The sequence below is a fragment of the Haliotis rubra genome, unplaced genomic scaffold, assembly GCF_003918875.1.
Source record: "Haliotis rubra isolate DU_JTF1 unplaced genomic scaffold, ASM391887v1 Scf1306, whole genome shotgun sequence".
In the NCBI taxonomy this organism is placed as follows: Eukaryota; Metazoa; Mollusca; class Gastropoda; order Lepetellida; family Haliotidae; genus Haliotis; species Haliotis rubra.
Window position 1 is genome coordinate 138,963 of NW_025765233.1, and position 23,477 is coordinate 162,439.

At 38.4% G+C, this 23,477-nt stretch overlaps 2 protein-coding genes across 4 annotated transcripts in view; both read left to right on the forward strand.

The window, feature by feature from the left end:
• The first annotated feature begins 1,462 nt into the window (after positions 1-1,462).
• On the forward strand, positions 1,463-10,457 carry LOC124267363 (mitotic checkpoint protein BUB3-like). Its single transcript, XM_046702273.1, is given in 8 exon segments — positions 1,463-1,560; positions 2,017-2,229; positions 4,019-4,088; positions 4,363-4,514; positions 7,088-7,271; positions 7,775-7,818; positions 7,820-7,995; positions 9,307-10,457. Coding segments are annotated over 7 exon segments (984 nt in total). The 5' UTR covers positions 1,463-1,560; positions 2,017-2,031; the 3' UTR covers positions 9,467-10,457.
• Positions 10,458-14,765: 4,308 nt separating this feature from the next.
• Positions 14,766-23,477, forward strand: part of LOC124267364 (putative ferric-chelate reductase 1) — a 28,052-nt gene continuing 19,340 nt past the window's right edge. The window contains exon 1 of one of the 3 annotated variants that reach the window (XM_046702276.1): positions 14,766-15,035. The gene's annotated coding sequence lies outside the window, so the exon portion shown is untranslated. Of the gene's footprint in view, positions 15,036-16,073; positions 16,140-21,089; positions 21,302-23,477 lie in introns of those variants that run through there. The other 2 variants (XM_046702277.1, XM_046702274.1) reach the window with 2 other exon arrangements.

Below are 23,477 nucleotides of genomic sequence, written 5' to 3' on the forward strand. Positions count from 1 at the left end.
CATTTCTGGTGTCCCCCGCCGTGATATTGCTGGAATATTGCTAAAAGCGGCGTAAAACCAAACTCAGTCAGTCACATGTCCTTAAAGAAAGGTTGCAATTTCTCCTTGATCTCAAGCAGTTAATATTAGTTTGTTGTTTAACGCCGCACATAGCAATATTCCAGCTTTATGGCAGCAATCTGTTAATAATCGAGTCTGGAGCAGACAATTCAGTGATCAACATCATGAGCATTGTTCTACGGAACTGAGATAATATGATGACATGTGTCAACCAAGTCAGCGAGCCTGACCACCCGATCCCGTTAGTCTCTTACGACAAGCATAGGCTGCTAAAGACCAATTTTAACCTTCTAATCTTGCTACTTTAGTGACAATGTTTCTGTTTCGTGACACTAAGTGGCAATACGTAGTATCATAACAATGCATCCGTTTCATATGTGGCACAATGGCACAGCGATGCCCGTGTCTACGACTAGAAGTTGGCACCAGACCTTTGAGTCATTGCGTTGTTTTATAACTATTCTGTTAAAGGGCGACAAACTGCGTGTTGTCAAGTTTCATTCCAGACATCGTTTCTGAGTCATTGCGTTAGAAATATTTATATAACTATTCTGTTATAGTACTAGGGCGACAACTCCACTATATAAAAGCTTTTGTTGTCTAGGGTAAGTCTATATACCTATATCTGTTTCTAACGCTGTTTCTAGAGCATCGTGCCTCTGTTGTTATGCTTCTCATTACGTATTTAACAGATACACTTCTTGAAAATATGAGATAAAAGGCAAAAAAATGAGTAATGGCATTTTTGTTTGTTGATTGTATTTTTAAAGATTTGAATAAAACCTTGCTGGGAATGCCTATTTGCTTAAACAGCGCCGTTTTTAACGATAATGAATATGGTAAAATTAGCATACGAGCAGGTATATAAAACTGCCGATTTCTACAGCTGTTTTTCGTTGTTTTATTCAAACGATTGGGGTAGCGATAATTACTTTGCTGTAACAAAATTAACGGTAAATATACTAAGATTTCCGTTATCATACTCCATCAAAAGCTATTATTCCAGTACGTTCTATTTACACCAGCAGTTTTGTCTACAGATCAATGATTGTTTGGTTGTGTTACATGGCTATCTTGATCAATTTTGACAGAGATGTTATTTTCCGTTTTGAATGTTGTCCTTTGAATGTTGTGAATACGAAATAAGTGAAACGCAACATAGGAATCTAACCACACAGGGGTCATGCTCAATCATCTCGTTTATCGGACGTCTATCTATATTTGTGTTTCCGAAATATTTGAACAGCACATATTACATATATACATCTCATAAAACTTTAGATATCCCCAGAGACCATATACCGTTATATGGTCTCTGATATCCCATACGGCATTCATGCTGGTGTTTAATCTTGTTCGCATAACGTTTGTCATGAGTGATTATCATTGTCTGACAACGAGTACTTACGAATACGACTACTTCCGGTTTAGTGCAAAATAAACCCGCGAGCAGCGTTAGCAAAGCGGTAGATCAACGGTATTGACGCTTTACTTTTGTTGGTATGCATTTTTCACTCTATGAAGCTTAAATAATTTCATTTCCTTCAGATTTGTTTGCGTCCAAACAGTTTCATTTAACGATATAAAATGACTCGACTTTGTTTCAGAAGATTCTCAATCTCAGAATAATGTTTACAGTTTTCGCGCATTTTCAATTTCGTGTTTGTATTCTTTATATTTTCGTTCATGCTCAGATTGGGTTATCTGCCAATGTTTTGTTTTCCCACATGCTATAGGTGGCAAAACAGAGGCGGGGAATAAAAAACACGAAAAAGAGATCAGCAAAGATTATGAATATGACTGTAATGAGTGATTGTTGAGATGAGGCTCAAAAATCATTTTCATGGGGATATATGTAGAATATCTATAGAAAGAGTGACCAGAAACATTGCTGTTCGCAGAGAAAGTAGTTCTTGTCTGACTGTTATATTTGAATCCTCTCTGCTTCATTTTCAGTGAATGAAGTGAACAATGGGGGAGACACCAAATGAGTTCAAGTTGAAAAATTCGCCAGAAGATGGAATTTCTGCAGTCAAGTTCGGCCCCAACACAAATCAGTTTCTGCTGGTGTCATCATGGGACACCAGTGTCAGGCTGTACGACATTGTCACTGACAATATGAGAATGCAGTATGGTCACACTGCACCTGTACTGGACTGTTGTTTTCAAGTAAGTTGTCTGACCTTTATAATTAAGCACACAAGTTTACAAATACAGGCATGGAGATTAAAATTTGTGGCAGCTTCTATTCATTACCTTAAACATACTCACCAAGACATGATAGAATAAAAATTAAATATTTGGTAGGACAAGGTATTCCTTACATAAATAAGGCAAGACACATGTTTCATCTGTGCCTTATATTACTAACACAATGAAAAAAGAATCAATACAATATACACGATCTCTCCCATGACACTGATGATATAACTTAGCATCTTTTCCAAAGCATCAACATGATCAACATGTTCAAACTGATACAGGTTCTGCAGATGCATATAAAGTGAATATTCAGCGTGTTATCATGGTAACGGGGGACCGTCTCGCGTACACGTTACGTCCTCTACTGGTTATGACAGTTGTGTTCAGTCATTGAACATTATGTGCCATAGATAAACTGCCCAACTCAAGATGATCACATAATTATTTTCAAGCAAGCACTACACCAAAAAGATGGCAATATATAAGTTTTACAAGATACCAGTACACCAGATATTCATCGTTCATTTATATGCACTTCCATGTTTTTGCTCCCGCTTGCTTAAAAAAAATAAAAGCGGAGTTCTGTAGAGGGAGTTTTCAAAGGGACCACTGTGACATTTCATATGTTTAAGGTATTCGTTACACATGTTACTAACATGTTGATGATGTGACATTATGAGAGTAGATTTATTCAATTACTTCCCACTGTAGTAATGAGTAATGAAGTATGATGTTTCTTGTTTTCTTACCCCATGAAAAATTACATGTGAATGAACGTGACAAAGTTGGTCCTGATATAGGTATGTGTGGTCATAATTAGGGGTGGGTATTGCACAGAATTTTCACATTGCAATATATTGCGATGCGAAAGCATGTATTGCGATATGTTTTGCAATATATTGCCTGAAGTATTTTTTAACAAAAAACTACTTACAAGCGAGTTTATGCTTGATTTATAGAGCAAAAACACAACAAAATCACTATGCTTGATTAAGCTTTAATAACAACTTTTAATCATGATAAAATAAAAATGTGAATAATATTTGGCACAAATAAAACAAGGAAATATCCAAAGATTTCCGAGTGTTACGAAGTTTTCCGAATGCAAGTCAAAATACCGGTTTTCAACCAGCATATCGCAATACGTATCGTTTTCATGTCTGAACCTGTAAATACCGGTAAACCGGTTATATTGCGCAGCCCTAATCATAATGGAGGATCTTGTTATCGGGCTGGATGACTTGGTTGGTTGTACAGCAATAACTGATGTTGCTTTCAGTATCAACATGATCAAGAAAGTCGTTTGTCTTCTTGAGACATGAGACCCGTGAAGATCCGGGGTTGAATAGGTCTTCAGCAACCCATGTGCTTGCCATAAAAAGGCGACTATCTTGTATCACTAACGGGATCGGTGGTCAAGTTTCAGCTGACTTAGTTGTCACATGTCATCGGTTCCCAATTGCGCAGATTGATGCTCATGCTGTTGATCACTGGATTGTCTGGTCCAGATTCGATTATTTACAGACCGCCGCCATATAGCTGGAATATTGCTGAGTGCGGCGTAAAACTAAAGTCACTCACTCACTCACTCTTGAGACATGATTTTTTTACAATCCGCTGTCATGTATTGAGAATATTTTTTAATCAAAACTGTAATTGCACATATTTATATATGTACATGATGTATGTCTCTGTATGATTGCATCTTACATATAGGATTGTTAGGTTGTAAACATGTCCTATTTTACATTTTCAGGACACCGTTCATGCATACAGTGGAGGACTTGACAATACTCTCAAGATGTTTGACTTCAACGCCACAACAGGTAATACAGATGTAGTGTAATAAGACTTTCCCTCACATGAACCGATTTAATAACGACATGCCATGATGTAACTGCAATACTGTTTGTAGGTGCACATAGACTCACTCACTCATTCGCACACACACTCAATCTCTTCTCTGTGTTATGTTCTACAGTATCACAGTGATTAGACGATTTGCATCTGGTCAACATAGTCCTGAGCCATGAAGCTCCAGTTTGCTGCTTGGAGTTATAAAATGTAACAATGTTTAGATGATTTGTATCTGATTGACAGAGACCAATGTCGGGAACCATGAAGCTCCAATCCGCTGTGTGGAGTTCTGCAATGAAGTCAACGTTGTGATCACTGGCAGCTGGGACTCAACAGTCAAACTATGGGACCCACGCACACCATGCTGTGCAGGCTCCTTCTCCCAACCTGACAAGGTAATTAAATGATGGAGAAAGTAGGTTAACATTTGTTAATCGTTAACATTCCAGGGAAATCATTATCAGCTGATTATGAACAAAATTAGCTTCATATAATGATGCTTTCTATGGCATATCTGTAAAGTGTGTCTCATTCAGCTCTGTGTTTTATTAGTCTTGTGAAAGTAAAGCGAAATGATGCCTATAGATGGGAGATAACTTTGAAGAGACAAAATCTTTTATGTGGCCTTTTAGAAGTTCTAAGTTCTTGTACAAAAATGTCTCATTGAAAGAAGAAAATCTTGAAAACAATTTTTATTTTGTCCACTATCTCCACTGATTTAACAGCTATATCATGCATAGTTTGTCAATAATTTATTATTACTAGCTTGTTAACAGTATCATGATGGACAGGATTGTAACAACTGAAAAGTTAACTCACAAGATCATTGTACTTATCCAAATTACCTAGTAAGGCTGCAGCAAATCCACTATGAGGCAAATATGATATACAGTGAAACCTGCCAACGCCGGCACCTGTGTAATCCAGCACACTGTCAAAACTGGCATAAAAATATGGTCCCACCATTTTTTACAACGATGTTATGATCATCGTATTCTGGCACGACTCTCCAGTCCCAACAAGCACTTTTAACTGTAATTAACACTGTCTAAACCCACAGTCCAATCAAGGACCCATAATCCAATACACTAATTAATCCTCTTATCACGCTAAATAATCAGGAAGTAGTGATTGCGCGATGAATCAAACGCTCTAAGCCAGCATGGGTATGAGCAGTACAAGCAAGGTCCCTTAATTCAATACACACCTCTCGGCACACTAGATTGAGAGATTGTCGAGTGTAAATGGCAGCCATGTTGGAAAATGATCGTCACTGTCTAATCCGGCACCCTGTCTAAACCAGCATTTTATTTCGGTCCTGTGGGGTGCCGGTTTAGACAGGTTTCACCAGAGGCCCAGATAAGCTGCGTATCCGGGTAAAATACCCATAGAAAAATTCCAATTACGCATTGAAAAAATAATTATTGCGTACCAATTACGCATTTAAAATGTTAGATACGCAAAAAGTTTAAAACAAATGCGTACAGAATATATTTATAAAAATCGCTCGCGTAATAAAAAAGACATCGATTGCTATCAAGTTGTACTGTTAGTATAGGACAAGTGTTGTACTGTCAGTATAGGATGAATGATTTTTTATGAAATCATTTCCATTATATTAAAGTTGGTTTTGATTAGGTATGACATAAGGCAGAACATACCTGCTTAGTAAACTTACTCAATGACATATACTTAGGTGAGTAAAATGACTGAAATACGCAAATATTTGAAAATAGTGGGTAACGGAAAATGAAATACCCACTCAACATTCATAATACCCACTCAAAAAAAATACAGTGGGTATAGTACCCACATGAGCTAAATCTTATCTGGAGCTCTGGGTTTCACTGTATATCACATATGCGGGCAGCGAATATGAATGTTGGGTTATAAATACAGTAACAGGTCAGTAGTTGATGAATTATTCATTATATTTAATGAAACAATAACGAAGTAATTCTTTGATGTGGTTTGACCATGTTGACAGTGTTAATTTATCTCAACAGTAACCTGTGACAACAGTGATGTCAAATTAATCATATGGAGTGTTGACTATTATTCTACCTGGCTTGGATGTATTCCATTGTGCATATCTCGCTTTGATAAATAACTCCCAAATTATAGTAAAAATATACCTTTTTAATAAATTCATGGATGTTCGATTCTAGTGATCACGAATAATGAATCCAGTTCATGAAGGGATATGATTTGATTCACCAAATATGCAGGAAAATCGTAGCAGCCTTAGTATCTGCTGTATATTACCGTAGATAAGCCGAATTTTGAAGACCTAAAAAGCAGCCTGTAGAAGGCGGTCAGCTTATCTATGGGTAACACTTTCATTAAACTTTTGTTCTGGTGACCAGCAGTAAGAAAACGACATCTTATCATTTCACATGACCGAATGAGAGAAAATGACTTTTTCATTGAAGATGTCAAATTTGCAATTAAACATCACTTGACTAGGGTCGTGTTATGGGGTCGGCTAATCTATGGTAATATACGGTAGGTATCTCATTACTCCATGAGACTTACCAGTACTCACTGGGACATGTAGGACACTAATATCCCACTCTTCATCCCAAGTCATTGAATATGCTTAAATAGAGGTTTGAAGGCATGCATTCTTTCTCATTAATACTTACATGCAAGCATACAAGAGAGATGTTGCATAATCATTTGGTATATTTTAAGAAAAGATTAGATGAGATAGACATTAAGTGAAGGCTGAGAGAAAACATGGCTTTAACAGTTCAAAGCAGAGTTCTCATTCAGTTTGTCAGCAGCACAACATTATCATTTAATATATGTCACAAAACAAACACTCTAAAGAGTAATCCTTGTATAGTGCCTTGTTTTATTTGCTACATTAAATTATACCTGTACTTTGGCAGTTTAGAAATGGCTGCTTCCTGGCTATTTTGAACACATATATTTTTCAACCTGTGGTGTAACTCCTCTGCTGCAGGTGTACACAATGTCTGTGTGTGGGGATCGGTTGGTGGTTGGGACAGCAGGAAGGAAGATCCTTGTGTGGGATCTGCGGAACATGGGCTACGTACAGCAGAGACGAGAGTCTAGTCTCAAGTACCAGACTCGTTGTATCAGGACCTTCCCAAACAAACAGGGCTATGTCCTCAGTTCAATTGAAGGTTAGTGGGATCTGGAATGATGTTTTGTTTGTTTGTTGTTTAACGCCACACTCGGCAATATTTCAGCTATATTGTGGCAGTTTGTAAATTATTGAGCCTGGACCAGACAATCCAGTGATCAGCATCAGTTGAGGTATGGTGACTCGTGTCAACCAAGTCAGGGAGTTTGGCCAGTAGATCTTATGAGTAGCCTCTTACAACAAGCATTTTCTGGTGTCCCCAGTTGTGATATTGCTGGAATATTGCTAATAGCAGAGTAACACTAAAACTCACTCAGTCACGCATGCACACTCTCACTCACTCACTCACTACAAGCATGGGTGGCTGAAGGCCAATTCTAACCTGGATCTTCACATGTCCTGGCATAATGTAAATATCAGCAAAAACTGCAACAAACAATGTATGTGTTTATCATAACAAGTTTTTTCTTTCTGTTGCAAATTTGAAAACTGCAAATTGCTTACCTGTACACTTTACAGTACCTAATTTACCGTTATTTTCAGGTCGCGTAGCTGTGGAATACCTTGACCCCAGTCCAGAGATCCAGAAAAAAGAAATATGCCTTTAAGTGTCACCGTATCAAGGAAGGTGGGGCTGAGCTCATCTACCCTGTCAACGCCATCGCCTTCCACAGTGTCTACAACACCTTTGCCACAGGTGGTTCAGACGGCTATGTCAACATCTGGGACGGTTTTAACAAGAAGAGACTGTGTCAGTTCCACAGGTGAGACGAATGGAGCTTGTGTTAAACAGTAAATGAACAGAAACATGTCTAATGGAAAATAATTTGCATTGGCAGACCCAGCGATATTGATGTTGGGATAGAATAGTGGTTTCAGCATTCACTTGTTGTGTGGTATATATGTTTCATTCCCCACATTGCTGTGCTCCTATTGTCATCAGTCATGTGGCGTTGCTGTCATCCTCTGAAAACATGTGACACCCTGTTCATTTACACAGAGATCAGTAGTTATCATCATCTTGAAAGTAACCATAGGAGAGCTATGTTCATAATTTAGTTAAAGCCTTGAATTGTTTGTTTTGTCAGAATGCGCTGACAGATAATCTTCCAACGATCCCAGGATTCCCAGTGACGACTGTTTCGATTAATTTAAATATTCAGCCTTGGCTCATTTTGTGTACCAGTGGAAATTCTGTGTAAAAATATGTAGGTCGCCAGCAATGTATGCTTATTGTAAGAGGCAACAATTGTTATTGTGTTTTGCTTGTCAGGCTGTATTCAAATTGCATGGGTCGATGCTCATGATGTCGCTCACTTGCTTGTCTGGTCAAGACTCAATTATTTACAGATAGCCATAGGGGAACATGGATGGTACTGTTGTCTAAGGCACTGCAATTTACTTACAGAGTTACATCCCTTGTGTACACCCAAAACCTATGACAGTGGGTTCAAATCCCTTTCGTGTCAGTCTCTGGATTATCTGGTCTAGACTAGACAGATTGCATCATATAGCTGGAATATTGCTGAGTGTGGCATTACACAACAAACAAACAAAACCAACTTTTCACTCTGAATATGTTCCCAAGTTTGTCAGCACTATACCCGTGAAGATCCAGGTTAGAATTGATCTTCAGTAACCCATGTTTGTCGTAAGAGGTGACTAATGGGATCAGGTGGTCAGGATCGCTGACTTGGTTGACACATGTCATTGTATCCCAATTGTGTAGGTCAAGGCTTATGACGTTGAGCACTGGTTTGTCTGGTCCAGACTCAACTATTTACAGACTGCTGCCATAAAGCTGGAATATTGCTGAGTGCAGGGTAAAACTAAACTCACTCACTCACTCACTCACCCCATACCCGTGGTTTTCAGCAAGTGGTGAACTTCGGAAACATGCATCACTTATTGTTTTCCCCTCCACATTAAGCTGACACATGGTGATATAACAGGAATACTGTTCCAAGCAGCATTAATGGTTGCTCACTACAGATCACTGTCATACATCAGAAATATTTCTGAGCATTAAGCAACGAAAACATCTCGTCTAACTAAGATCTCCTTTGTTTGTCCAGATATCCGACCAGCATCGCCTCCCTGTCATTCAGCAGTGATGGGTCTGTCCTGGCTATCGCTTCATCCTACATGTACGAGCAAGACGAGCCCGACACCAAACAGGAGGATGACATCTACATCCGCAACGTCAGCGACCAGGAGACCAAGCCCAAGTCATAACACTTATCTTTTATCTTGGGCAAGGAGAAAGAGGCTGGGAGGGACAGTGCTGTGTTGGGGCAGTGCTCTGTGAGGGATGGAGTGGTTATGATAAGTTTATGGAACCACAGTGTCATAGGGGTGGCTGTATACAGCAGTGCTGATTGAGGGATGGGGCTGTGTGAAGGGACCATTGTCGGGGGTTGGGGTGCAGTGACTGGAAGGTGTGGCACTGTGTGAGAGATGGAAGAGATTACAGTTGGGTTTGAGGGGGGCAGTGTTGTGTGGGTGGTCAGCACTGAGTGGGGGGGGTTGGGATGGGGTTGGATGGGTGTGTGACCATCAAGGGATAGCTACACAGAACACATTCAAAAAGGTTTGCAATATGCAGTTGAAAATCAAATGTGCCTAAGTGACAGACTTCTTGTGCTTATTTGAGTGGTATCAACTGATACATTGATCAGCCCTTTCAGACATCACATGGAGTGGCAGTTGTTATCTTTGTTAATTTTTTCATGGTACCTAATATTTTTACCTGAATTTGTGTTTTTTCAGAAAACCTCAACTCTGCTCTGTATATTGCAGCAAAAAAGAGAAACAACACAATTATTACATCATAAATTAAATTTTTATCAGTATGATGAGTGAACACATTTTATCATGTATTTCACGGAATACTTCCTCACCTGTCATTTTTATCAAAATATAATCTCAGGTGTTAACATTTGTATTATCATCTACCTGAGTTTATAATTCTTGTGACATTTATCATGGTTCTCAACAGCCTCCATTCAACTCCAAATTGAACAGGTTTGGGACGAAGGATATTGTACATTGTATATTTCACTAAAAACATATGGTTTCATTACAATAGACATGGAGCTATAGCTATATGAATGCTATGAAGTAATACAATGTTTCAGAAACCTGACAATACAAAAGTGTGTGTACCTTTTTGCCAATGTTAAGATGGCTTGTTACACTATCAAATAAAAACATTTCATATTGTAAATTCATTGTCATTTTTCTCTCAGAATAAAGTCTTGTTCAGTTGATCTAATAACAAGAATGGCGAGATTTCTCTGAAGGATGAGTGTTTTGTTGTCAAAATGATTGGAATTTTAGTCCATGTTATTTAAACTTGAATACAGAATACTGTTCAAAAAACCCACTCATATTATTTATCATTGACCAATGGAATGTTTTAGTAAGAATATAGGAAGATACTAGATATTATGGGTTTAGTTCCTGAGCAACCTACGCTCGTAACAAGTGACTGAATGCCTCTGTATACAGATTGTCTCTGTATCCAACTTTGATGCTCTTCAGAAACCCATGCTGGTCGTAAGAGGCGACTAACGGGATCGGGTGGTCTTGGTTGACACATGTCATCGGTTCCCAATTGCGCAGATCGATGCTCATGTTGTTGATCACTGGATTGTCTGGTCCAGACTCGATTATTTACAGACCGCCGCCATATAGCTGGAATATTGCTGAGAGCTGTGTAAAACTAAACTCACTCACTTTAGCTACCCATGCTTGTCATAAGAGGGGACTAACGGGTGGTCAGGATCGCTGACTTGGTTGACACATGTCATCGTATCCAAATTGTGTAGGTCAATGCTCATGATGTTGATCACTGGATTGTCTGGTCCAGACTTGATTATATACAGATTGTCGCCATATAGCTGGAATATTGCTGAATGTGGAGTTAAACAACAAACAAACAAAAATATATTGATACTCATAATATCAAACTTTGGATTGTCTGGTCCAGACTTGCAATTTGCCTCATAATGAACCCTGTGCTGGTTGGATGACTACCTGTATGTTATTAATCCGTTTTGTTTAACTAAACACTATTCTCTAGTGGTATGGGACAGCCTCCGTCGTGTAGTGGTTAGAGCGTCCGCCCGGAGAGCGGAAGGTCGCGGGTTCGATCCCCGACCGCGTCATACCAAAAGACGTTAAAATATGGTACTTGTTGGTCCCTGCCTGGCGCTCGGCATGAATGGGTACAACAAGGACTGGTCGGCTCGGAGTCAGTATAATGTGTCTGAGTGGGGTATTCATGCTTCACTGCGGCATGGTATCTCAGTCTGGGCTAGCACTATAAAACCAGCTTAAGTCTGGGCTAGTACAAGCAGCCGCACATACACATACACACGCATGCACGTCGTCATATGAGCGAAATATTCTCAAGTACGACGTTAAACCCAATTTCACTTCACCTCACCTCTAGTGGTATGGGTCCTTGGTCAGTTTAGGCTCTCGATAATCTGTAGATAAGCTGTGTCAAAACTGGGATACATGATCATGTTGACGTAGCAGTAAAACCAAACTCGGTCAACGGGTAGCTTGGAGGTTTGTCTCTCCTCTTAATGTTACTGTTCTTCGTCTAGATTAGTTTGAGCACCTTTTGAGGGCCCCTCCTAGCATTAAGACAATAAACGTTCCTAATTTATTGTACCTCGCCATAAACTTGCGAGTGTTCATCCCAAATTGAATTTTGCAAGGCTAAATCTACAGGTAACCCAGTAAAATACAGGCAACTTAACTGCAAATAAAACAGCCTGTTACATGAGATAATTTCATTTAATGCAGTATCATGATTTCAAATTTGCTACCTACTATATTTGTTCTTCATTACAGTTCCCCTCATCGGGCGTTCTTATCTTTATAGCTTTATGATACATTGTGATGCAGACAGGCNAAATATGATGTCGTTATATTTCATCAATTATCCCAAATATAGATGTGTTAAGCCCATTTGGGATTCGTGGCCGAAAGCGGCGTAAATTGCATTTCCAATCCGTTGACTTCATTAAAGTGTCCTCTTCACCCGGGTTCATCTCACAATGTGTGAAGCCCATTCAATCCTCCCTAGTCACGATATGGGGCGGTGTTCTTTAAATCTTAACTCACTCACTCACTGTTGTCCCGCCATGATATTACTGGTGCTAAAAGTAAAACCTCTCACTCACGCCATTTCAAAGATATATTCCCTTCGGATTTCGATTCTCCAGTTTTTAAGTACAATTACTTCAAATCGAAGCCCATTTCTGTTGCCTCCCGTTGTTTAGGTACGATATGATATAATAAAGAAGTTGTCGTGGATTTTGCCATTGTTGTTATTCACGAAACCTCTGGAATGCCAATCACAACCTGAAAAAATATGAACCGGATCTTTATTCCTCTCAAACGAAGTTCCATTGTGTTTACTCATAGAGTGGAATTATAGAATTCGCCATTCAGAGTTGCGTCACTGGGGCTGGCCAGAACCCTTTGATCGTGGGTTCGAATCCGCATCGTTTCTTTTTGTCCAGCACCTTACTCTTGCCCCTTGGTATAATTAAAGAGGTAAGCATCTGAGAACTGCATCACCTCGGGCCTTCCTCCCTAGACAAACAGGCACATCATATTTTAACAGGAACACAGTACCAAGCAACGTTAAAGCACGACTCACTCGTTGAAGTCAAATCAGGAGAAATAGAGACCTCGACATGAGAATGCTTGAAGGAGAAGTGTACACGAAAATATCACGTTTATTCTTACGTGAAACAAAATTAATTTGTTTAGTTAGTTTTTATCAGTGTGTGAAAATATACACTCTGTTGTTTTTTTATGATGAAAGAATAACCCTCAATATAAGTGCTGAAATGTTATGTCATTGTCAGACCTTTGTTTGTAGAGCTAAACAGGTCAGAATTACCGCCCTTTGATTATGACGCAATTGGTACCAATTGAATTTGACTAGTCTCCTGTCTTGTCCCAAAGCAAAAGATATAAATACTGACATTAATCAGGTGAAAACAGTATGCAAAATTCTCTATTTTTGTCCTCGCTACCGATAAAACAAAACTACCCCATTTGACTTTCCATCAAGAAGTTGGTTGTATTAAAACGTGTATGCTTTCTCATCATTATCCCACCGGCATGTAATGCGGTGGGATATAGTCGTCGCCTCGTCCGTCTGTCCGTCCGTCCGTCCGTAATCATTTTGTTTCCGGAGCATAACCCAAAGACTGTTCGATATTTTTTAACCAAAATTGGTAGATATGTCAAACATAACCTAAGGTGGTGCCTTTTGCTATTTACAGATTATTGTCATTTTTATTTTTCTCGGTTTCCATGGAAACGTTTTGGACTTAGTCTTAAAGAAGGGTGGGCTTCGTTTCCGGAGCATAATTCAAGAACCGTTCAATATTTTTCAACAAAACTTGGAAGATATATCAAACAGATCCTAAAGTGGTGCCTTTTGCTATTTACAGATTTTTAGCATTTTTACTTTTCTCGGTTTCCATGGAAACGATTCGGACTTAGTCCCAAAAGTGAGGGGTGGGCTTCGTTTCCGGAGCATAACTCAAGAACCGTTCAATATTTTTCAACAAAACTTGATAGATGTATGAAACAGATCCTTAAGTGGTGCCTTTTGCTATTTGCAGATTTTTGGCATTTTTATTTTTCCCGGTATCCATGGAAACATTTTGGACTTAGTCTCAAAAAGTAAGGATTGCTTTCGTTTCCGGAGCACAACTCAAAAACCGTATAATATTTTTCAACAAAACTTGGTAGATATATCAAACACATCCTACAGTTGTGCCTTTTGCTATTTGCAGATTTTTGGCATTTTTATTTTTCCCGGTTTCCATGGAAACGATTCGGACTTAGTCCCAAAAGTGAGGGGTGGGCTTCGTTTCCGGAGCACAACTCGAAAACTTCTCTATATCTTTCAGCAAAACTTGGCAGATATGTAAGGCAGATCCCAAAGTGGTGCCTTTTGCTATTTGCAGATATTTGTGATTTATTATTTTCTCAGTTTCCATTGAAACAATTTGGACTTAGTCTCAAAAGGGAGGGGTAGGTTTTGTTTCCGGAGCACAACGCGAAAACCTATTAATATATTTCAACAAAACTTGGCAGATATGTGAGGCAGATCCCAAAGTGGTGCCTTTTGCTATTTGCAGATTTTTGTCATTTATTTTTTTCATGATTTCCATGGAAACGATTTGCACTTAGTCTAAAATCAAGCTGGACTTTAAGTTACTGTCCGATGATTTGTTCTTTCAAAGATGTGGGGGCCGTGGGGATATGTCATCTTCTGATGACTCTTGTTTTAACAACGTCACCCAGGTGGACACCAAGAACGACCCTTACACAAGGTGGTAATGTTGGCATTTGAAAGTGGTTGCTCGACTGAAATATTATCCCATGGCAGGGTGGACAATATACAGTATATCATCATGCTGACAGCAGGGGGTGTACATAAAGTATTATCTTGCATTTCACGATGACATGATCAATTCCTAGTCCTGCCACGATTCAAATAAAAATAGAACGTATTACTGCGTGACGGTTATTCTCCAGGAGCGAGTTACAGATATTGCATAATTGTGTGTGTGAATATGGCATACTGCTGAAAAGACGTTAGAAAGTAAGTGTCATGTGATAGACTTGGGTGTTACTTCAGCATCTGGTGAGTGGTATCTGCGAACCCCAACTTCACCTCCACCCCTAGACGTTCATTGTGGAGATTGATTGTATGGATAATTTCTAACGGGACTTGAGCTTGGCCTGTGAGCAGTTGCAGGTAAGTGGACCTGCACTATACTTTAATCCTGAGATTCACTGGTCTACTTCGTTCTTGAGAGGAAAAAGTTCCACTATGATTTTGATTGTGATCATGAGATGTGTGCGTGTGTGAGTGCGTGCGCGCGCGTGTGTGTGAGAGAGAGAGAGAGCTAGAGAGAGGAAATATGGAACGACAACGCCTTACAATACAAATCTCTATTATACGACAAGCAGATTTCGCCGGATAAAACCAGGGATATTATTTATAAAAATTCTTAGAGTGCTTAAGAATCTTTATATATACGGCCCCAGGTCCTAATATGTACACCCGTTTTATAATCAGATCAGTCAGTCGTAAACTGATGTTGGTGTCTGTTTATGCCAGGTAATCGGTCAGCCAGTATTTTTATATTTTCGTGTTCCGGATTTGAATCAGGGGCTAAATTCCACAAATTGGTAAAAATATTATTTTTCACAGCTAAGTGTTTGGTGGATTTACGGGAAGAAACCAACAGTTTCAACTGTAAGAAATAATACATAATATTTTGAATGCACATCGTTAATATAATTCATGTAATAAAATAATAATAAAAATAAAATAACCTTCGCCAACAGAAGTAAATACTTGTACAAAACGTAATATTTAAGTATACGTTCTATAGTTTCTGAAAACTCGACTACAGTGTAGTTTAAAATACAGTTGACCCTAAAAGTTTACACGTTGCGCTGAGCACAACCAGTTGCTCTGAGATGATTATTCATCTGATACATGTAATATCGCTTGTGATGCCTGTATCAAATAGGGCGGGACTCCGAAGACCCGGGTTCGATTCCACCAGTCGATATGTGTGAAGACATATACCATCTTTTACCGGCAGTTTACTTTGTCACATGACACATGGAGCTAAACAACTATTTGTATATTTCGATTTCCACTCATCCGAAATAATGGTTAACAAAATAACTATAAGCATAAAATAAAGAAGTATTGTCTGACTGTAATGAACAGCCGACGCCGCGGCGATAGCGTCTCGGTTGTCCAGTCTACCGTAACCGTTGTCGTTGCGGTATTGACGTCACCATAGAGACAAGAGTTCTCCCGTCTCCGAGATCTACCTAACCCGTGAGTGTTGTGTTGTTTCAATTATATATCTTAGCCCCCGGATTCTTATTTCTTTGAGATATTTTCATCATTTGATATTATTAACTTGATCTATTAGTATTTTGGTTTATATGCCGTTCGGTGATCACGACTGTCGTTGCAACTGGCTGTTAGTCCGGGTTGTGGCTATTTATAGACTAACCCTGCCTTAGGTAATGCTATACGTATTGTTGTGGCCAATTACTGTCAACAGTAGGAATTACAGGTTGCCACCGAGCGATCTCTTTCAACCGGCTTGGTTGCAGACCTTTTGTAAATAACAAAACAAAACAATGTTCATAATTGTAGCGAATGACTGACTGAGTTTGTGAATTTTTCATTCCGCTTTTAGCAATATTCCAGCAATATCACGGCTGGGGACACCAGAAATGGGTTTCACGCATTGTACCCATGAGGGATATCGAATCAGGGTCATTGACATCCATCCCAAACACACGCAAAGACAAATAAACCTTTAAACTGAAAAAAACCCACCAAAACAAATCGAACTAAACAAAGCTACAATGCATTAATCGAACTATGTGTCTGTTGAAGGAGATACCTTCTATCAATAGTGAGTGAGTTTGGTTTTACGCTGCTTTATCAATATTCCACCAATATCACGACAGGGGAAACCAGAATGTGGGGAATCGAACCTGGGTCCTCAGTGTGGCGAGCGGACGCTTTAACCACTAGGCTACCACACCGCCCCTCGTTCAATTAATATGTTGTATCACTGAAAATTGTTGAAGGAATTTCAAATATGATATGTACAGCTCAAGGTGCCACTCCAGGTCTTCAATAGTTTCAGTAAGACCGTATGATTATCCATGACAAACCAAAACATGAGTCTCATTGACCTATTCAGACAATGACCTACTTTTCAGCCAGATCCGAATTTTCTCGTGTGAAAGTGAAAAGAGACACCACAAACAACTATGGTTACACTGAATTCCAATCCCTTGTTTCCATAAGAAAATGGTATTTACAAGTTAATTTTAATTTTACAACTTTAATAACATCGTATTTCTATATTTTATGGCGAGGTGTAGGCAGTATGGCATTAACTAAGACGTCACAGACTGCCCCTGTTTGATGAGGTCGTAAAATGATTCACAATTCATCTGGCTCACTGGTTACACCTGTTATGTGTTCTTTGCGCTTATTCAGTGTCGTTCTGTAACGCACAATGTGATTGATATAATACCAAGTCCGTACCGGACACCAAACATTTCTAGCGGCAGAGCCTCGTTTTGAGATTATCACGATTTCCAGATTTCCGTTTGTCAGAGCATGCTGTACGACAGAGCACGCTGCACGACGTGTTTGCAAGTAGTGTTGCGATATACAAGTGGTTAGATGTATCAAATAATACTGATTAATATTTATGTATCAAGTTGAATGAATTGCTCTCAAAATTCTGGATTGGTTATTGTACGAAGTTGCGCAATAAGACGGAACCCAGTCAGCTGGAAACGAGACTGTTGTGGAATCAATGTTTTGACTTGGCATCCAAATCATTTAAAATGAATAGGAGATCAGTTATTCTGTTAAATTATATCTTTAATTTTGTTATGTACAGGGTCAAGTAACTAGTAAAGAGGGGCGGTGGGGTAGCCTAGTGTTTAAGGCGTTGGCTCGTCACGCCGAAGACCCGGGTTCGATTCCCCACATGGTACAATGTGTTAAGCTCCATTTCTGGTTTCCCCAGCCTTGATATTGCTGGACTATTGCTAAAGGCGGCGTAAAACCATACTCACTCACTCACCCAATAGTGAGGATCAAATGCCTTTGACAGTACTGAAGCACACATGCGAAGGACATATTATAATGTACTAATATACATGCATGGTATCCCCCTCTAGAGAGTGTGGGACGCTTTGTGGTGGAAATAATCACCTGTTACACTAAACGACCGGGTTCTATTCGAATAAAGGGGGCATAACGTTTATACTCTATCGGGGATTTTTCTAGTGCTAAAACCCTTACTGAGTAAGACCATGAGTTACTGAAGTTGTACACCTTTACGTCAATATATCATTTCATTATTGTAAGAAACCTTGCATATTGTTTTACCTTGGCAATCTTTCGTGTCAGCACTGGTTTTCTGCCATCCATTCATATATTTTGGGGGGCAGTGAGGTATCCTAGTGGTTAAAGCGTTCGCTCGTCACGCCGAAGACCCTGGTTCGATTCCCCACATCGGTACAATGTGTGAAGCCCATTTCTGGTGTCCCCACCGTGATATTGCTGGAATATTGCTAAAAGCGATGTAAAACTCATTCACTCAGTCATATATATTTTACCGCTTTTGGGCTTTTAAGTCCAATTTCGGCGGGCAATTGTGTAGATCGATGCTCATGCTGTTGATCACTGGATTGTCTGGTCCAGACACAATTATTTACAGGCCGCTGCCATATACCTGGAATATTGCTGAGTGCGGCGTTAAACAACAAACAAACAAACAAATTAGGGCCGGATAATCAATGTCTGTTATTGTCCGGCGCTGGACCCGTGAAGATCCGGGTAAGAATTGATCTTCAGTAACTCATGCCTGATATCCCTGGTCTGCTGATTTTAATTGACTTCGAAAAAGCCTTTGACACATTTTCTAAAGATTTTATCAACTCTGTTTTACTAAAATTTGGTTTTGGGCCACAGATTATACGCTGGATTAATCTATTAACTTATGATACAACGTCATGTGTTATTCAGAATGGACATCTCTCTGATTTCTTCCCTAATGAGCGGGGTTGCAGGCAAGGTGATCCCATATCGCCATATTTGTTTCTTTTTGTAGCTGAAATCCTTGGATGTATGATAAGACAAAATGATGATATAAAGGGTATTGTAATTGGTGTTCAGGAATATAAATTAGGACAATATGCTGATGATACTGAATTATTTTTGGATGGCTCAGAGGAAAGTTTGTATGCTGCTATTGATACCATTAATACTTTTTACAATATGTCAGGGTTAAGGATAAATACAGATAAGACTAAAGCAATCTAGATAGGTTCAAATGCAGGTAGCAGAGATATGATTTGTCAAGATTTGAATATAGAATGGCAAAGAAAGGAATTTGAAGTTTTGGGTATTAATTTCACACCTGATTTGAATGACTTATGGGTTATCAACACAAGAAAAAGACTTGAGGAAATTAATAGATTATTGGCAACATGGAGTAAAAGACATCTCACACTGATTGGCAAAATCACTGTAATTAAAACTTTGGCTCTTTCAAAACTGGTTCACATTTTCAATTCTTTACCTAACCCACCTGATGAATTTATCACTTCCCTTGAGACTCTATTTTTCAGATTTATTTGGAATGACAAAATGATAAAATTAAACGGAGCACTTTGAAAAAGAATTATACAGAAGGGGGTTTACGCATGACAGATATTAAAACCTTTGTTAATGCCATGAAATTATCTACACTCAGACTCTATTTGAGAAAAACAAATATGAGTAATCCATGCAATTTTCCATTAAATGATATACTAAAATATGAAGCAAATTTTCAGAATATTGTTGAAAGTGATAATCCTTATATTGATAATAATGTTTTATTGGCATGGAAATTATACTGTAATAAGAATACCATAGAAGCAGACAATATTAAAGGAATTTGAGCAGCACCTTTATGGCTGAATAATAATTTCAAAACCCCACATCAATTTATCAGGCATTGGGCTAAAAATGGAATTGTAACAATTAAGGACCTTTGTAATGAAGATGGTTTTATGCCTCTTGAAGATCTGAAGCTCAAATTTGGTATTAGAGGTATATATATGGATCTTCGATATATTTTCTATATCATACCTGAATCATGGAAATTGACTATAAACAATACAGAAATATACATAACAATAATCTGGGTAATAACTTTCTTCATAAAGATTTTATGGATTTGAAAAAAGGTTCAAGATTATTTTATGATAAACTCTTATCTGACAATATTAAACCTCATATTTGCCTAAAATGAGAAAACGTATTTTATGATATTGATTTTGATTGGCGTATGGTTTTTAATATTTGCAGAAAGAATTTGAAAGATGTAAAACTTTTAGATTTTAAATTTAAATTTTTGCACAGAATTATTTCTACAAAAAAAAAGAACTTATGAAAATGAAACTTGTTGACAATGCAGTATGTAGCTTTTGTAATGTTGATAGTGAAACTTTATGTCATGTATATTGGGAAGGAAGGAACTTGAAAATTTGATAATTAAAAAAAAAGACGAGATTTGGTGGTCAGGCTCGTTGACTTGAAATGTCATCGTATCCCAATTACGTAGATACAGCCGCCATATAGCTAGAATATTGCTGAGTGCGGCATAAAACAAAACTCACTCACTCTCCGGCACTGGTGCTTTATATTCATTACTCATTTCTTATTACCACTGTATGACTGAAATGACTCATTATCTTATGGTTCTCTGATAGAAGATGAATCCAAATATTAGGCCATTCCCGTTACTACCTGTGTACAATATATACAATGGCGGGTCAAAATTCGGAAGTTTTCTGTCTTTACAGCCAAAACATTCAAATGACTCATTCTTGGTTACCATTTATCGACATTGATTTCTTGTTGTATCTGAAAGGAAGCTTTGGCCATATATGTATTAATTATTAGGCTAATGAATGTCTTTGCATGACACAGCTAAATATGTTGGTCGATATTTGCCTAGCCTTCTCTACACGTTCGGTCAGGCGTGACGTCCTTCCAAGAACACACGCACCTAAACCGCTGGGTTCGAGGTATATATTCCATTCAGAGGGCTTTAAATGTTTCGGTTGTTGACCGCATTTGTGTGATCTTTGAATATATTTAACATATGTTGTGAAACAGAACTTTATCAGGTGATTTCAAACAGTTCGAGTCGGTACCATGTGCTGTTTACGTCACCATGACAACAGTATTGATTTGCTGATCGCAAGGTTTGGATGGTGAACTTTGCAAGAATCACGTCACGATACGTTGTCCGGATTTTTTAATGCGATGCATGCGCGGACTATATATTCAAGGTTTAAAATTCAACCTAGACAAGGAGCGCAATACTTACATAGTATCTATGTATGACGAGAACGATGCAGTATAAGTGCTGATCGATTTCACCGCGAACGAAATACCCGCAAGTAAGTATGACGTCTATTTTTGTTAGAAGGTCCTTTTGTTTGTTTGATCAGTTTTCATTCACTGATGCTGAGAAAGCCACAGATCGATAGTGCAACATGTAGCTATTGTAGACAATGTATCCACCTGTCTGGGGTGCCTACAGGTGGGCCTACAGGTGGGCCACGAGGTAGCCTAGTGGTTACAGCGTTCGCTCGCTACACCGAAGAGCCGTGTCCGATTTTCCACTCGGGTACAATGTGTATAACACATTTCTTGTGTCACCAGCTGATGTTTTTATTCACGTACAGGCAACGGCCCATCATACAGGTACACACATTGATAACGGGAGAGAGTAAGTATGGTTATACACCGCTTTTAGCAATATTCCAGTAATATCACGGCAGGGAACACCAGAAATGGGCTTCACACATTTTACCCATGTGGGGAATCGAACCCGGGTCTTCGGCATGACGATCGAACGCTTTAACCACTAGACTACCCCACCGCCCCAGCATGATAACGAATATTTGACAGGAATGCTGAGTACAAACATGACTAAATAATACATTTACAGTATATGGTATAAGCAAGACAATGCAATCTATGCACGATGTTGCCGAACAAGTTGTTTTTTTAAAAAGGGAATACTTTTTTCCAAAGCAAGAAATACGTATTTTCCAAGTTTATTACAGACATTAAGTTTTAACATAATGACAATATTTCGGAGTTGGGAATATGTAGTAACATTGTGGAATAACACTGGAGCGCAAATCTGAATAAAATGGACACAGTAAACAAACATGGAATTCATCCTCAACTTTTGGGACAATACACAACGGACGTAACCGTTCACGTCTTGGTATTTTGTGATATCTGCCCGTTCATTACTAGAGACTGACTGTTTGATCCGAGGAATTTTACAATATTCTTGTGTCACTTGCCGCGTCATTGCTGGAATATTTCTAACAGCGGTGTAAAACAATACTCACCCAGCTACAAGTTGACAGTACACCATATCATCATGTTCGTAATAAAACAATAAATCGATTTCTTATAGAATCAAAGCTGTCATTTGACATTTATTGATGTTTATTCTACCATGACTTCAGTAAATACTGGATTGTGATTGGTTAATTAAAGTCATTCAGAGGTATATAATCCAACACAGCATGTATATTTTTTAAATCTTAATAACGCGGTTATGGTAGAATGGAGATAAACATTCTGTGTTGGAAAATGAAAGGTATATAACGAAATTATAAAAGCTCTAAATAGCTACGCATTCAGTTTTAAATCAAATTTAGAGCTATTATAATTTCGTGATATACCTCTGATTTTCCAACACAGTATTTTTATCTCCTAATTATAAGCATCACGTTTTGTCAGACTTAGTTTTGTTAACATAAAACGGATACACGACTCCATGCATGGCTTCAGCACACATGCTTTTTATTTGTCTCCGAAATATGCATTACAATAATTATTCTTATTTGAAAAAAAACACACCATACACCTGGTGATTTTACATTGTTCAGGAAGTGGTTTGTAGGCCTTTGACCCACAAATTGTATTTTAATCGTTTTTACCTGCCCTATCTTCTATTATGCAACATGTGACCAAAAAAATTATAATATCTCGTAGGAGTATATTAGTGTTTATCTCATACGTTTTTGGACAGTAGTGTTTTCCTTGCGCTATATATAATAAGATGTTGCGTCACAGGTAGATTGTACATTCTCGGATAATGGCTTGTATTTATTTGAGATATTTCTTTAATCGTTTTACCTGTCCTATCTTCTATTATACAACATGTGACACAAAATTGTAATATCTCGCAGGAGTATGCTTTTTATATCATACGTTTTTGTGCAGTTGTGTTTTCCTTGCACGTAGATAGTAAATTCTCGGATAATAGCTTGTATTAATTTTAGATAAAGATTATTTTTTAAAGAAACTTAATAGTTATTCATGTTACTAGCGAGAAAACAACAAGTGTCCGAAAACCCATATATATTATAAGGACAGTTCTTCTCCTACTCTGTCTTTTTCTTCTCCTCGTGAAGAAGTAACAGACGTTTATTGTATTTTTTTAGGTCTCCGGCCAAAATACACAGTAACTTACACAATCGGATGTTACATGTCGCATTACATCAACATGGATATAAATTTACAATATGTCCAATGCGTTATGTCTTA